Below are 15555 nucleotides of genomic sequence, written 5' to 3'. Positions count from 1 at the left end.
TCTTGCTCTGGGTGCCAAAAAACCTTTAAAGGTGATACACCATGCATTTAAAAAGTATTTATGTCATATTGTTTATGTCCCAAAAACGTTTTTCAAAAGGTTTGAGGCTAAATTACCACTCCTGAATAGAGAGCCTCTCTCATTTTTGAATGGCTCTCAGAGCATTTCAGCTGCAGTACCACCTTTGGCCTGAACTGCTTGTCAAGTGCTTTGTCTGAAGGTCATACTGTATTTGAGGATGACTTTGTGCTGTTTAAATCGAAGATACACACGCAGTTTAAAAACCTACAGGGTGCAACCCAAAGGAACACAGGCTTAAGACGGGAGGTCTTAGTCATGTGAGGAAAGTGAGTCAGTTCCATCGTCATCTTAAATGTATACATTACGAAAGAGGCCATTATCGGCTTGTACAACAGACACACTTCAATTGTAAAAATAACTATGAATGAAATGAGTCATGAGTGACTCAGCTTCATATGAAACAAGCATTTCTACTGATAACAGTAATGCCGGCATGTCTTTTAAACCATTTAAGCCCTATATACTTTGTTGCACGACGGCTAGAAAATAGACAGTATGCAAGTAAAACTAAAAAAATAAGATTTATTGAAATCATTTAGATAATTTCTGAAAATCGTAAAGAAAAATCTTGATTTTGACATGGCCAAAAAGGAAAACGTAAGGCTAAAAGTGATTAAAACCTCTTTGGCCTCTTCTATGAAATAAAAACCTCTACTGCAGACTTTGACAGAACATGCAGGGGAGGAGGGGGGGGGGGGGGTCATTTTGCTACATGAAATGGATCACTGACGGATTCTCTTCACAGCCGTCACCTCCATTTGTCTGTCACAGGGTGGCCATGTTGATTATGTCACCTCATCTGCCCATGAAGGAGGGCAATGGCTGTGTTCTAGTGCTCTGACAGCTCATTGGAAGATAGGTCAGCATCAAACTGGGCTCTGGAGAGCACTGAGCCCATGGCTGCTGGGAGGACAGTGAGGACAGACATAACGGCCAAGACAATAGGGGGGGAAACAGGGAGAGAATGAGGTCTCTTTTTGCTTTGCACTTCTTATTCATGCTCAACAGCTCTGCAGCTGCCTTGATGTTTGCATGTTAGAGCGTGGGGTGGTTATCTAAAATTGGGGTATTTGAAATCATTTCGAAATGTGTTTACATGCTGCGGTTGTGGGGCTGCAATCTCACGCGAATCCCAAACGTCGCAATTCTGAGACAAACATTCGGCAAACATAGCAGATCTACCAGCTGTGCGTTTGTACAGTAGATAAGCGATTTTCGGCTAAGAGATTTGGTGTAGAGGGAACAAAAGGAGCGGACCAAGTGCAGGGCCCTGGGGAACCCCCGGTCAACAAAGTAGATCAGTATATAGGGTTTAAGTGGACTGGGCAGCTTGTTGAGGTGGCAGGACCAATGTGCTGACAGCGACACAGATGGACGGACAAGGCATTGACAGCAGTGGGTTGACTGTACACTCTTGCAGGGGCACTGAATGAATAAATGTGGACAATTACCCTCAGCCTAAACCAACGTTTTTCATTCCTGGCATTAATGCTACAAACACACTTCAGTGTGCTATTGTGTAAAAACGCCATAATTCAAAAACAGGAGGGGCAGCTATTTATCTTTTTAGCTATGGATCCTATGGTCTTCCTCTCCTATTTTTATGGCCAGGTTAATTAAGTGTGGATATAATCGGGGGGCCTGATCGCGTATTGATCCCCGCAGAGGAACGTTAGAGTGTTAAACAATGCTATCCCCTGGGCCCTGAATGCGGCAATAGAACCCATTCATTCTGACGCCAACATAACCGGTGGCCACTGGCTGGTGTGGGACAGGGGCCGGCTTATCTCCCCCGCCAGACAGCGGCCATTCAGCTGAGCCGTCCCTACCGACCCTGGCTTGCCCTCGCTCCTTGTTTTATTTTTGGTTAATAAAGTGGTCCGATAAAGGCATGGGGCTTTATCTCATTTACAAGCCCTCGGACACTCCATTCCACACATTAAACGAACAAATATGCAAACCGTCCACCGGTAATGCGGCTGGGAGAATTGGGGAGGACGGGCCGAGACGAATATTGCCATTATCTTTTGTATTATTCGCTCACTCTTTCATCTTCTACTTTGGCAGAGGAAACCGCTGTGCCGTTATTTATTTATTTCTTATTTGGCATGCCTGCTCACTGACGGCTGGTTGGTTGCTCAACAGACTAAATCGGCTCATGGACAGAATTAAGTGGAAAAGGCGGTGTGGTTAGAATAATACCGCGGTGTATACGGCCCTCTGGATGGCACCGCTTCAGTCCATCAGATTCATTAGAGCCATGGCTAAAAGAACTCGAACAAAAACCTCTCTCCATTGCTCAGAAATCACACTCCTAACTGCAAGGTGGGAGACGGGGAGGAAAAAAATAAAAACTGTCAGGTCCAAATCATTTGTGTGGTGCTGGTGGTGCGGGCTGCACAGTTGAGAGAAGGGGGGAAAAAAAGAATGTAGAGAAAGAGCAGGTCCACAGTGCTGGGGATAGTGGAGTGAGCGAGATAGAGCTCAGTAAGTGCATCACGCTCTGATAACAGTAACGTTCGCAGAACAAGGCCAGGGCCTCCTCCATTATCTTCGTGTGCAGCGCTCTTTCATTGGGTGATCCGGCCAGCGTACCGCACTGCACCCCTACGGGCCTGGCAGCAGCATCATTGTGATGGTATTACTTCCATGGCCTGGACTCAGGAGAAGGACTGATTTTTGTAGCTGTCCAGCCCTTTTGTGCTGGAATAAAGGAAGCACGAGAGGGGGGGGGGGGGGGGGGGGAGAGGAGGAGAGAGGGAGAGGGAGAACTGGTGGCCACAATAAAGGGAAAGCTACTCCGGAGCCTGCATGTGCTCTGCATTTGAGATTCTTATAATTGGACTAAGGACTTCTAATAGCCCATAAGTATGCAGTATGTGACTTTTTAATGAGATTACCAGGGCAGAATAGTAGGAGCTGGTGGAGTAATTATTCCCGTGCTTTTGACAATTGATAGCCCCCCTCCCATATAATCTGCTCGACTCCATCTAACTGACTCCGCGGCCATCGTTCTTATCCTCGCCGTCTACTCGTATTATGATCACTGTTGATCTGTGAGTGGCCTATGAGAGGCTGAGGGCTGCTATTATGACTGGGTTAGAGGCATTCACGGAGCCTAATCAAACTACAGATGAGCACAGAGAATAATGGCTTTGTGTGCTTCAGGGTGGAGGGAGGAACCTCTCAGTAATTGTGATCGGAGGTACAGTAATTAGTGTTCAGTCAGCCTAATAGGAGAGTCAGACTTGGCTTTGTCAGTAAAAACGCTTTCGGTGGGTACGGGATTAGATTTTGTCCATGTTTTCCTACGAGCATTGATGACACTGCTGTATGCTTATCACTTATAGCTTTTCCCCCACTTTCCTTTGAGTAATTGATGTTATTTGATGCTCATAAATAGAGGAAATGTCCAGCAGATATTCATTAAACATGTCCAATTCTTTTTATTGTCAATAATTATGGCGGATATAAAAATATTTTTCTGACTAACACAAAATGGTCATGACATCCATTTGTTTCTGTTAAAATGTACGCTTCAGAATTTACATATATATAACTCGGATGCATAATGTTTATGGAAATGCACTTTTTTTAGTTTTCAATATTTAGTCAAAAGCTTGAATATGTGCGGTCACACTGAACTTTAATTCTGCCTGTGTGGCAGATTCTGCCAATGCTTTTCAACAGGAATGGAGTGGTTTGTTGACATTCGCAGATTTCCACAAAAAATAAACGCTCCATTCCCATTGAAAAGCATGCATTGTCAGAATCCGCCACATAGGCAAAATTAGGCCTAGAATTATTGAATGCTTTAACCAGTGAAAAATAGCAGATATACAAGCTCACAGCGCGGCACCGAGTGCCGCGCTGCGAGCTTGTAGATCTGCTATTTTTGAAAAAGTCGTGAAAATGTGTGCAAATCTTTGAATATATGTATTTTCGTCTGTAACTCAAATTTTGCTTCTGGGGGGGTCCCTGGAACTAAATATTTTGAGATGGGGGTCCGTGGCCAAATAAATATCATTTTGGGGGTCCTTCACATGAAAAGGTTGACTTGGTCTCTCAAGAACAGACTAACTGAGCTCCAGTTAAGTGGAAACGACCTTTTCTTTGATGATGGCTGGCCAGATTGCTGACATAGAAACATAGGTATTTCAAGAAATCTTAGAAGGATTCAAAAGACACTTATAGAATCGGGTCAAAATTCTAATTTTCAAGATTTTTCAAAAATAGCAGATCTACAAGCTCGCAGCGCGGCACTCGGTGCCGCGCTGTGAGTTTGTATATCTGCTATTTTTCAATAGTTAAAGCATAAAATAATGATACACAATAATGTGTGCCTGTTCTGAATGGGTTAACAATTGGTGTGACCACACCCTAACACAGTAGTTCCTAATGGCTTGAACAACTGGTATACTGCTTTCTACTCATTAAATATTATATTTCACAAGTAGAAAGCAGCATAGTAGGCGATATTTTCCCTTGCCCAGCCAGTGGAATTACCAATTACACATCATAAGGCTGGAAATGTATTCTAGAATCTTGACCTCTAAAGAATGCTAACTTCCTAAAGCTTTCAAATCCTCTGCTGCACATTTCTTGAAGGGATGATTTGGAATTTTAAAAAGCATACAGTATGCTATTTATCTTCAACCATTCAGAATGTTCAAAGAGTAATGCTGGTGGTGTTTTAGTTTTTGAGAAATTGGCTGCAGCCATCTGTTGGCGTTTGTTAGCAATCCTTGTGCCAGACAATGAAAATATGTATTTTTTTCTTCTTAGAATCGAATCCAAATCCTTCCCAAAAGATTTGCATTGCTTATTTTTACTCTTCATGGTGTATAGTGCATGAGTTGCAAAACTGTTAAATGTGATTATCATTTGTTAGCATTGGGCCGTGACAGGTGTTTAGTTTAGGACTGAGGCAAAATCCTGCTTTAAGACTAAATTGTCCCATTACCATCAGTGTCACATTTTTTAATTGAGAATGGATCCAAAATGCGAGCCTTCAGACTGTAAAGTCATTTGCATCTCTGGTTCTTCATACAACCCGAGAGAAGCACACCTGAATAATGCGTTTGGGGGACTGAGGGCGTCTGTTGCATGCAGACGAGCTCTCTAGGAGCTTGCAGACAAGCTGCATCCATGCATTTAGCCCTGCGGCGCATTCTGGCATGTCCATGACATGTCAAAAGACATTAGCTTCCCTTTTCTACCCCAGGCTAGCAGTGAGGATTGAATCCTAGCCATAAAATGTTCTTCCATTTAGATGAATACACTGGTCATGGCTAAAAACGTCACCAGACATTACGCAAACGGGGACAGACAGGTTGAACTTATCTTCCGTTTACCCTGTGACCCGGTCATTCACAGCAGTGGTTCCCAACCTGGGGCCATGCGTGCCCCCTTGGGATGGGTGCCAAACGTCACAAGAGGAACAATGCCTTGTCCGTTTTGAGGTATAAACGAAAAATAAGATTTCAAATATGATGCACAAACTCTGAATACTTCACCGTCCACTTTCCAGACATTTGTAAAGAAATTCTAAGCCTAAATCAACTTGGGCGTTTATTCTATGTCTTCATGAAAAATATTACACCGCTGTGACCAGATATCCAGTGTTCATAACCACTGTCAAATCTGCAAAAATCCCCAGTGTTAATATCCCCAATTGTAACTCTGAGTTAGTACAAATCTAACCAAAATTATATAAAACAAATTAACACTTTCACAATTTCACTGTGTGCAGTATTGGGCATCCTGTAACAATATCCTAGCTAACGCCCACATGTGGCATCATCATGCAGTACATAAAGTTATAAAGTTGTTAAATTGAATTAAACATGTCTGAGAATTGTGAGTGCAGGGATGTGAGCGGGGGGTGTTGGTTCACCATTTCAAACTGTGATATACTGTAACGCTACACAGTAAAGTCATGGTAGTACAGTAGTGCACTGCTTCTTTTACATTTTAAACATGTCTGAGAAATGTGAGTGTGGGGGGGGTGGGGGGGGGGGGGGGGGGTTCACCATTTCAAACTGTGATATACTGTAACGCTACACAGTAAAGTCATGGTAGCAGTAGTGCACTGCTTCTTTTACATTTCAAGGTCTCCCCTTAACTCTGACAGCATACTACGGATGGAACCAAATGGACTCGTTAGGGACCATTTGTATGCTGTCAGAGTTACAGACTTGTATGGGTCGATTTAGACCTCCGTAAAGGAAGCCACAGCGTCCCTTGAATCCACTTTGGGAACCACTGCAGTAGTGCATAGCATAACACAGTCATCAGTGTTAATTGAGCTCACAAAATTGTAAAAAATGAAACCAAATGGACCCGTCATAGCTTTTGTCAAAACCTTTAAACATTTCAGACGTTAATGAACCCAAAGCTGTGGCAGTGAAACACTTTTCAAGTTCACAGCTGCCCTACTAGCAGTGACAAGGTGACATTTTAAACACACATCCTGTACAGTGCCAGTGTTACTGAGTTTTTTCTGTATCGCCAGTGTAAGGCCATCACTTTACATTCACCCGTTTGTTGTGTTCAATATTGCCCTGGCAGAAGATGTTTACTGACTTACCTCATAGTTAGATATGCCTCAGAGTTTGATCTACAATACAACACGCTTTGACATACAGTATATTATGTGTCATGTATCATTATAACTACAGTATGTCATGTGTTACCATCTTCTCAACCATATCCTAGAACAACTACTGAGCAGGTCATTTCTTTCTTTGCACAAGTCACACACAGTAATCCATGAAAAACTGTTTGTTTCCAACAAAGCATAGAAAAGAACTACGCAATCATTATATATAATGCAAATTGCCAGAAGGAAAATAAGTAGGCCTAAATGTCAAAATGTACTTTAAGTTTAACAATTATATTCAGTTAAAAGCATCAGTATCAACAGTTTAGTCACTACAAGAAACAACTCCTACGTGTATTTAACTCCTAAATGATGCTTATTGTGTGTGCTAAATTGACTGATTTGCTGTAGGCTTACCAAATCATTATAGCCATTCATTGAACAAGCGATTGAGCTGACTAACAATAAAATATTCACATTATTACATGACACAATAAAACAGAAAATGGAAACGACCATTTTACAGAAACGGTGCATCGATTTGAAGTTACTATCAAATGATTGGCCATTGCACTTGAAACAGCAGCAATTGTAAACCATATGGATCCTAAATGTTACACTAAACTGGTGAATGATAGCTATCATAGATACTGTAGTTAGTCTATACCACAACATTAACCAGCCAACAACTGCCTGGATATGTGTCCAAGGGATTTGGCTTGTTTCCTAGCAACATGAGAGCATTCAGATGAAACCTTCCACAGTATGTCCCCTAAAATAGTCAAATATTTGGGTTAATGTAAAGAGATAGACATAGATATAGAAAAACCTCATTAAGACTGGTATTCCCTTGTGAAAAGAAGGCTAATAAAACCATTCATATGGCAGGAAAAAAACTAACAAACTAATATCCAACTTCCTAAACAGGTCAACCATTGCTTGATAGGCTTGGCCACGTAAATACATTTAAATTGTGGCAGAAAGCATCATGGGTAGAGCGGGTCACTCACCTGTGGGGTAGCGCTCAATGACTGGTAGGTCATCCAACTGCAGAGTGGCATTACCCCCACTCCGCGTAAACTTCACTATATGGTACTTTCCGTCATTTACAAACTTTGACGTCTCCTCAATATTAATGTCGTCTGTTCCGACATTAAACACAACCGCAATGTTTCCCTTTTCCTGAGAAGAGAAGAGAAGAGAAGAGAAGAGAAGAGAAGAGAAGAGAAGAGAAGAGTTAATGATCAAACATAATCATGTTCATAATATATGTGACCAAAGGCATTTGAATGCATGCAGCATCCTCTTTGCAAAAAAACAAAATAAATACAGGACTATGTGCAAGGACACAATGTATATTTACTTTATCTTGGTGTACAATATTTAAGATGTTTCCACATTGTGGATTTACAGAAAATATTTCCTATTCTGCATGTCCATAAGAGGAGAGAGCAGAGATATACTGCACTTTCATGTTTTGTTTGTTTTGGATGAGAAGTGTATTCATTTATTTCTAATCTAATCCTAAAACCCAATCCTAAAACCCAATGCAAACAATTCCAAAATCTCCTTATTAAGAAATGACATGGAGAATGTTTGGCACTGACTTGAGACATACAGTATGAAACTGTTTATGTAAATACATTGTAATGCAAATGCTAATCTGAATGCTAATCAACGTGAATGTTTTTCATAATTAGATCATTTCATTAATTACAACACACAGGCAATGAAAAGTGGATAACAAGTCAATATGAAAGGTACAGGTTCACTCTTTGAAGAACAGCAGCAGACAAAGAAGACATTAAAATAATTCACATCATCACTTCAATTAGTTGCTCACTTAATTGCTCCCTCTAGGTCGTCCTCAGATGAACCAAAATAATTTGTAATCACTTTAATTTACAGAATATTGTCTTCTGATAACAGTATATCATTACAGAGACCTGAAATTCCTGAAATCAGCTCTACCCCACTAATATAAACTATGTAGAGGAAATAATGAGGAGGTTTTGAATCCAATAAAGCATTAAGCAATTTACTCTATGCTCCACTGCGCAAGTCATTTTGCAAAAAACAAAACAAAAAACAAAACAGTTGTAGATCAGTTATTTTTGGGAAGCAACACTATCGTACTATGGAGTGTACTGTAACATTAAGGGATAGCTTCTGCAGATTTGACTGTAACGGGCCATCTCCTAATAAAGTCTTGTTAAAGTCTCGCACATAATGGAAGTCCCTGAAACCCACAGTGCTAATCCAGCTGGGAAGAGTACATATGTTGGCACAATCCTGCGCTCTTTATAAACTGCAGTTAAAAAGAGCATCTGGTTGGAGGTTCAACCTTGAGGCGCAGCATTCTGCATGTCATTATCCAGTCAGCACGCCCGTACTACACTGTCACCACACGCGCACGCGCGCACACGCACACACGCGCACACACACACACACACACACACACACACACACACACACACACACACACACACACACACACACACACACACACACACACACACACACACACACACACACACACACACACACACTCTCTCTCTCTCTCTCTTTTATAACCTTAAGCTGACAGTAAACCAAGCAGAAGATGGACAGCAGGGGGTGTCCGAGGCGAGCGTGGGGGTAGTCCTGTCTGGCGGTGTATTTTCGGCTGCTGTCGGACCTCACAGTAAGAAGAACAAAAAAAAACACTAAACGGGTGGGTGTTTGTATAGTGTCAATTTTGAGCCGAAGGGCGTACAGTTGGAGCAGGAGAGGGTGTGAGGGGCGGTGGAGTCCCCCTCACAGAGAACTTATCATCCGTGCTGTCAGGGACGTGCTGGCCACCCTGCTTCATCATACAAGGCCGTTGCACAAAAGTAGTGAAAACAGCAGATCTACAAGCACACAACGCCTCGCGGTGCGAGGCGTTGTGTGCTTGTAGATCGGCTGTTTTCACTAGTTTAAATCATTTTTAAAATGATAAATACAAATCAAACTGTTTTTGGACGTACAAGGTTTCCACCCGACAACAACGAAATATAACTCAAGTAATTGGCCCACTGGCTTGTCACATGTCATGATCTGAAATGGCAAATCTTTGAGTAGCAGCAGCAGCTACCCACCCCCTTTCTCTCTCCAGTGGTGGAAAAGGTACTCACATGTTTTACTTAAAGGAGGACTTCACCACTTTTCAACCTATATTCATATAATTGGTCCTCACTAATGTTCATGATAAAATAGCATTTTTATTTTCCTCAGAGGAGGATTGTGGGCAGGTCAGAAACCCATCGTCTTGTGACATAATTGATTGGGAATCCAAGCTAATAGAAAATGCAGGCTTTCTATTGCTGAAAAGTTGCAATGTTGAAGTGGAAGCCATTGTTCTCGCGATAATAAAAATTGAGATATTTTTTCAAAAATATTATTTATTTATTTTTTGGGAAAATGATGTCACAAGACTATGGATTTCTGAACTTCCCACAGCTCTCCTAAGAGAATTGGACCGAGTAGAAAAAAAATGGTGCTATTTTATTATGAACATTAGTGAGGACCTATTATATGAAGATAGGTTGAAAAGTGGCAAAGTCCTCCTTTAAGTAAAAGGTATCAATACTGCAATATAGAAATACTCTGTTACAAGTACTGTAAAAGTCTGGAATTCAAAATGTACTTGAGTAAAAGTATCAAAATGTACTTAAAGTAACAAAAATAAAAGCAGATCTACAAGCACACAATGTGTCGCGACACACTGTGAGATTGTATATCGTCTATTTTCAAATAGCCAAGGTAAAAAATAGGGCTAAAGTGTTTGTTTTGTAAAATTATAATTTGTATCTGCAAAGTGACTATAGTGTGTGCCAGCGGTGACGCAATTGTAGCGGACATTTCTTGGGTCAAAACACAGGTGTTTCAATTGTTTGATTGCATAGAACTAATGCTATAGTCTAATCAGAACACCTGTGTAAGGCTGTGTTGACCCAAGAAATGGCCGCTCTTAGAACTACATTTGGCACACCCTATAGAAACTAAAGGTTTCAAATAACTGTAGTGGAGTAAAAGTACAATATTTGGATCCGAGATGTAGTGGAGTAGAAGTAAAAATATTGGAAATGGGAAATAGACAAGTAAAGTACAAATACCTAAAAATTGTACTCAAGTGCAGTACTTAAGTAAAAGTACTAAGTAAATGTACTCCACCACTGGCCCTCTCATACACATATACAATCGCTCTATCCCCCATCCGTCTCTGTCTAACACACACACACACACACACACACACACACACACACGCGCGCGCGCGCACACCCATCCTCCTCAACCCCCTCAAAATGCAGGATGAACACGGAGAGAGTCTCCAGAGCCAGAAGCTACGTACAGCGCAATTAAAACCATTTGTAACGTGTCACACCGCGTTACCAAAACTAGGCCAATGGTATGCTCTGGAAACGCAATTTTAGGACAGATTATATAATCTGATATGATTACAACCACAGACGCAACTGCTCGCTCCCGGCAGGCATATGAAACAAAATCCACACCCGGGCCGCCATAAAGCCAGTCAAGCTCTAGTTGTGCTATATACCCAGGGGTCTTCAACAGGGGGTCCTCAGAGTTACTACAGGGGGTCCTCCAAATCCTTTTTGTGATAGAAGCTTTTTCTCTCCTTTTCTATTTTAACCCACTTGAACTATAGTGTCCATATTATGTGAACTTTAGCCAAAAATAGCAGATCTACAGCTGCGAGGCGTTGTGAGCTTGTAGATCGGCTATTTTTGGCAAAGAGGTTTGGTGTAGAGGGTAAAAAAGAGCACACTAAGTGCAGAGTGATAGGTCAAGTTTATTAATTAAGTATTGATGGTTCAAGTTGTTAAATATCTAGCTTCATCTCTCTCTCTCGACTGGCCTGAAAACGTTGGTCCCCACACTTATTCAGTTCGAGACCTAAAGGAGAAATTCAAACATACAAAAATACACAATGAATTAAAGCCGCACTATATGTAACTTTCCTGTTCCGGATTTGACCCGGATAATAAGTGCTGATGTCTTTTTACCACTGAGAAAATAAAAGCTGACTGCTTGCTCTGTGGAGAAATTGAACTCTGAATCTTCAGTGTTTACATAAAAACGCTAATAAACATATATTTTGGAAAGTGAAAAACGGGCGTATTTGTTTTGTGCATATGCTAATGGCCAATGCCTGTGTGCAAATTCAGATAAATTGCTCAAGCCACTGAGGGGAAACAGGCACAACAGTTTGGTGACTTATAGGATGATTAACACTACTCTACCATTAGGATTTGGACAACATAAAATGTTGTTCACTAAACAAAGGACTTAAAAAACAAACAACAGTGAGCCAATCTACGACCTTACATCGCTACGTGCGACTCATTCTGAGTCCCTATATAGGAACCACAGAACCACTGCATGCACTACGAGCCTGTGAGACGATCCCGTGGAAGGGCAAAAGATGAGTGGATGATCTGTGGGTCTTGGTGAAGTGGTGAGGCCTGTATTAAGGACTATAATCTGCTTCAAAGCGAAGGGTGGCAGGGGGTCCAGTGACTCAGCAGGAGTCTAAACACAGAGGCAGTGCCTCTCATCATGAGACGCTGACGCAAAGAGGTTCATCCAAGGTGGCGTCGACCTGAAACACCTCGTCTTTGTTCAGAGTCATTTGCTGTTATCACACTGTAAAATCCTGCGTCAATTTAACTCATAGAGCGTACGAATGTATACATTTGTAAATTGTGTATGCTCCCAGAGTTGAATTAACACCGATAGTTTTACTGTGTAATCACCCTTTTTTATTCAGATAATAGAGAATGATTGCGGCACAAATGTATGTAATTCTTCCATGATGTACACAAAGAAATCAATTGACGCTGTGTCTATTTAAAAGACAGCCCATTTCATGCACAGGAATTAAGTATTTAAAACAGCTTTCGTCTTTTGCAAAAGTCTACCTTCTTTCAAGGACTATGCATCAGTAAAAGCGACTAATTCATAACCTCACAGTGCTGCGCTGCCCCTTGAAAAATAGGTGAAAAAAACAGCTTTAGTATAAGAGACCCAACCAATTAAAAATCCTGCCTTTAATAGCCTCCTTCAATGACTTTTAATGTTCCCCATGGTCCGGTTAATAAATTCACAGCATTTTGTCACAACTTGCCAACTCAATTTCCATAATACATAACATTCACTGTCTCCAAGAGATCTCGAGAGGTGGATGAAAGGGCGAATGACAACACTTTTTTTGTACGGAGTCAAGACGCTCATCAATCAAGTGGTAGGGGTCGCAGGGTAGAGATGTTATAGTTAAAATGTCTGTATTCTTTTAGAGGCCATGTTTAGCCAACACTGAGCTGGATAATTTACTGTAGCCTATACCTTTAATCTTAATCCTCTCCGTGTCCACAGTTTTCCTAATACTTCTCAAGTGCTCTACAAAGAGTGGATGGAGGACAAATTGAGCCGTAAGGGGAAATTCTTTCACTCTCAGTGTGAAATTAACACCGGATTTCACAGTGTAGTTTCCCTGGTACACAGGCAATGGGAAGAAGCTAATCCAGGAGCTCTGAGTTTAAATCAGAGAGTGACTGATGGTTGCTAGGGCTCTCTTACACAAACCCAAACCATCACGCCATGTCCAAACTTCATGCTCTTATGTCTGATTCATACTTAGATGCACACCTTGTCATGCACCAAAAATAGCCGATCCTCAAGCACTTTTTCTTATAAAAGAGAGCTACGTTTCAAGGCTTTTACTGGTTAAATAATACTGGTTATGATTATTAGTAACACATCGCAGCGTGAAATGTTGTGAGTTTGTAGACTGATTTACAGTACAGTATACTGTACTGTATGTATAAGGTAAAGACCCCATGTATGATTAAGCCTCCGGGGATATAGCCATACATAAAAACATGCATGCACTCGTGTGTGTGTGTGTGTGTGTGTGTGTGTGTGTGTGTGTGTGTGTGTGTGTGTGTGTGTGTGTGTGTGTGTGTGTGTGTGTGTGTGTGTGTGTGTGTGTGTGTGTGTGCGCGCGTGTGCGTATACAGCACTTCCCCCACCCCCCACCCCCCCTCCACACACACAGCATCCTGAGAACCCAGGCCTTCCTGACACGCTGCACGCTGCCTTGATTAATTGTTCATCAAGCTGAAATAGAGTTTAATTAACTGATGAAGTTGATCCACCACCTCTAATCTTTCCTCTTTTCTGCTCCTCATCCATACAGCTGGATGGCACAGAAGCAGAACAGTTCCATAAAGCCTAGCGACCACTGCCCACAACTCCAGTGCTTGGGTTAGGGTTATAAGCAGTGCCAACAATTTCCTTTGAGAACAAAACCCTAATATTTTCCTGGATGTACAAATGATACATACCGTACATGCTAATGTTCAAAATATATTAAACAACAAAGTTGTGAGTTTATGTGATTTAGTGATAATTACTTGCGCCAGCAGAGTGCGCAAGTACTGCGGTCTGTGTTTGTCACGTATCTGTCACATACGCCCGTAGCCAATCAGGGACCAGCATTCTTGGTGACATCACCATCAACAGCTAATGATGAGGGACCAGAATTCTTGGCCACGTAACCAACAACAAGTGCGACCTGATATATAAATAACAAGGCGCGCTCTGCTGGCACACTAGTAGGCCATACATGGCCTGATGGCCACGAGTGCACAAGGCGCAAGTTGGCAGAGCGACAGAACGAAGTCTAGTTAGGCTACTGCAGCCAGTGAACACAATTCTAGTGAACACATGGCCATCTAACAGGTATTAAAGGAGTAGTTCACCCTCAAAATGACTTTTCTTCTATTGATTACTCACGCCATGGAGACTTGAGTTCAATAATATTTGTTTGTATTTGTCGCATTCCCAAGACAAAATGTGATTATAGTAAAATTACCCCCATTGATTCCGGATGGGGACCCGGATGCATGGCCCTGGGTGGGGACCCAAATGAATGGATGGGCTAACTATATTATTTTATTACATTTTTGTCTTAGGAATGCAACAAAAAACAAAAAATATTATTGAACTCAAGTCTCCATGGCATGAATAATCAATCAAAATCAAAAAGTCATTTTGGGGGCGAACTATAATCCTTTAAATGTTTTGAATGTCCAAATTAATCTATACCAGCTTCGCCCATGCAGTATAATATTGTGAATCCTGCTCTGCAAAACAATGGCAGAAACACAGAACTATGGCAGAAACACAGTGGCTGGGACCGATCTATAATGTATAACTGCTATTAGGAGAGATGCTATTAATGTACTGTGGCCCGTGGAGACACGGTCCAAAGCCAAGGGAAGTGAGAGACGATACTGTGTATGCGTTGTAGATGTTGTCAGACCTCCTCTCAGATGGGTGTAAATGAAGACCAACGGCGCTGGCTGCGCCAACGTTTTGCGTGTTTATGAGTCATTCATGTTGACAACCATTGTGCACCTGTCACATTTCATATCTCAGCCTGACGCTAGGGGACCGCAGCACGCCTTCCTCCAGTGCACATGTCAACCAGGGGCTTTGTTGGCAGGTGGGAGAGCCTGCACCTTCGTTGTGTTTTCAGTGTGTGTGTGTGTGTGTGTGTGTGTGTGTGTGTGTGTGTGTGTGTGTGTGTGTGTGTGTGTGTGGAGGGAGGGAGGGCTGTAAGGCCGTAACTGAATACACTAAAACATGTAAGGAACCAAAGTGGTAATGACAAGCAGACTGTGCCATTCACCTTATCTTTTAATTAACTCTGACAGTGTTCTTTCTTTTCTTTTTTCCAACAAAGCCTGTTAATGAAAATTACAAAGGTTATGGAATTATTAAGATTTAGGAAATGGTGTGCATCTCCTATTCCATTCATGTATTTC

The 15555-nt window shown here is 41.7% G+C and overlaps 1 protein-coding gene across 12 annotated transcripts in view; it reads right to left on the bottom strand.

Moving 5' to 3' along the window:
• The window catches only part of LOC308296571 (neurexin-1a), a gene marked incomplete at both ends in the record, with an annotated part of 488347 nt that overhangs the window by 67327 nt on the left and 405465 nt on the right, over positions 1 to 15555 (bottom strand). For all 12 annotated transcript variants that reach the window (XM_080739872.1, XM_080739878.1, XM_080739879.1 and 9 more), the window contains one exon: positions 7693 to 7864. In XM_080739872.1, the coding sequence (XP_080595998.1) occupies positions 7693 to 7864 (172 nt within the window). The remainder of the gene's footprint in view (positions 1 to 7692; positions 7865 to 15555) is intronic.

Source organism: Nannobrachium achirus (assembly GCF_963921795.1).
Source record: "Nannobrachium achirus genome assembly, chromosome: 13".
In the NCBI taxonomy this organism is placed as follows: domain Eukaryota; kingdom Metazoa; phylum Chordata; class Actinopteri; order Myctophiformes; family Myctophidae; genus Nannobrachium; species Nannobrachium achirus.
Note: the sequence above shows the minus strand (reverse complement) of the source record. Positions and strands in the feature narration are given on the sequence as shown.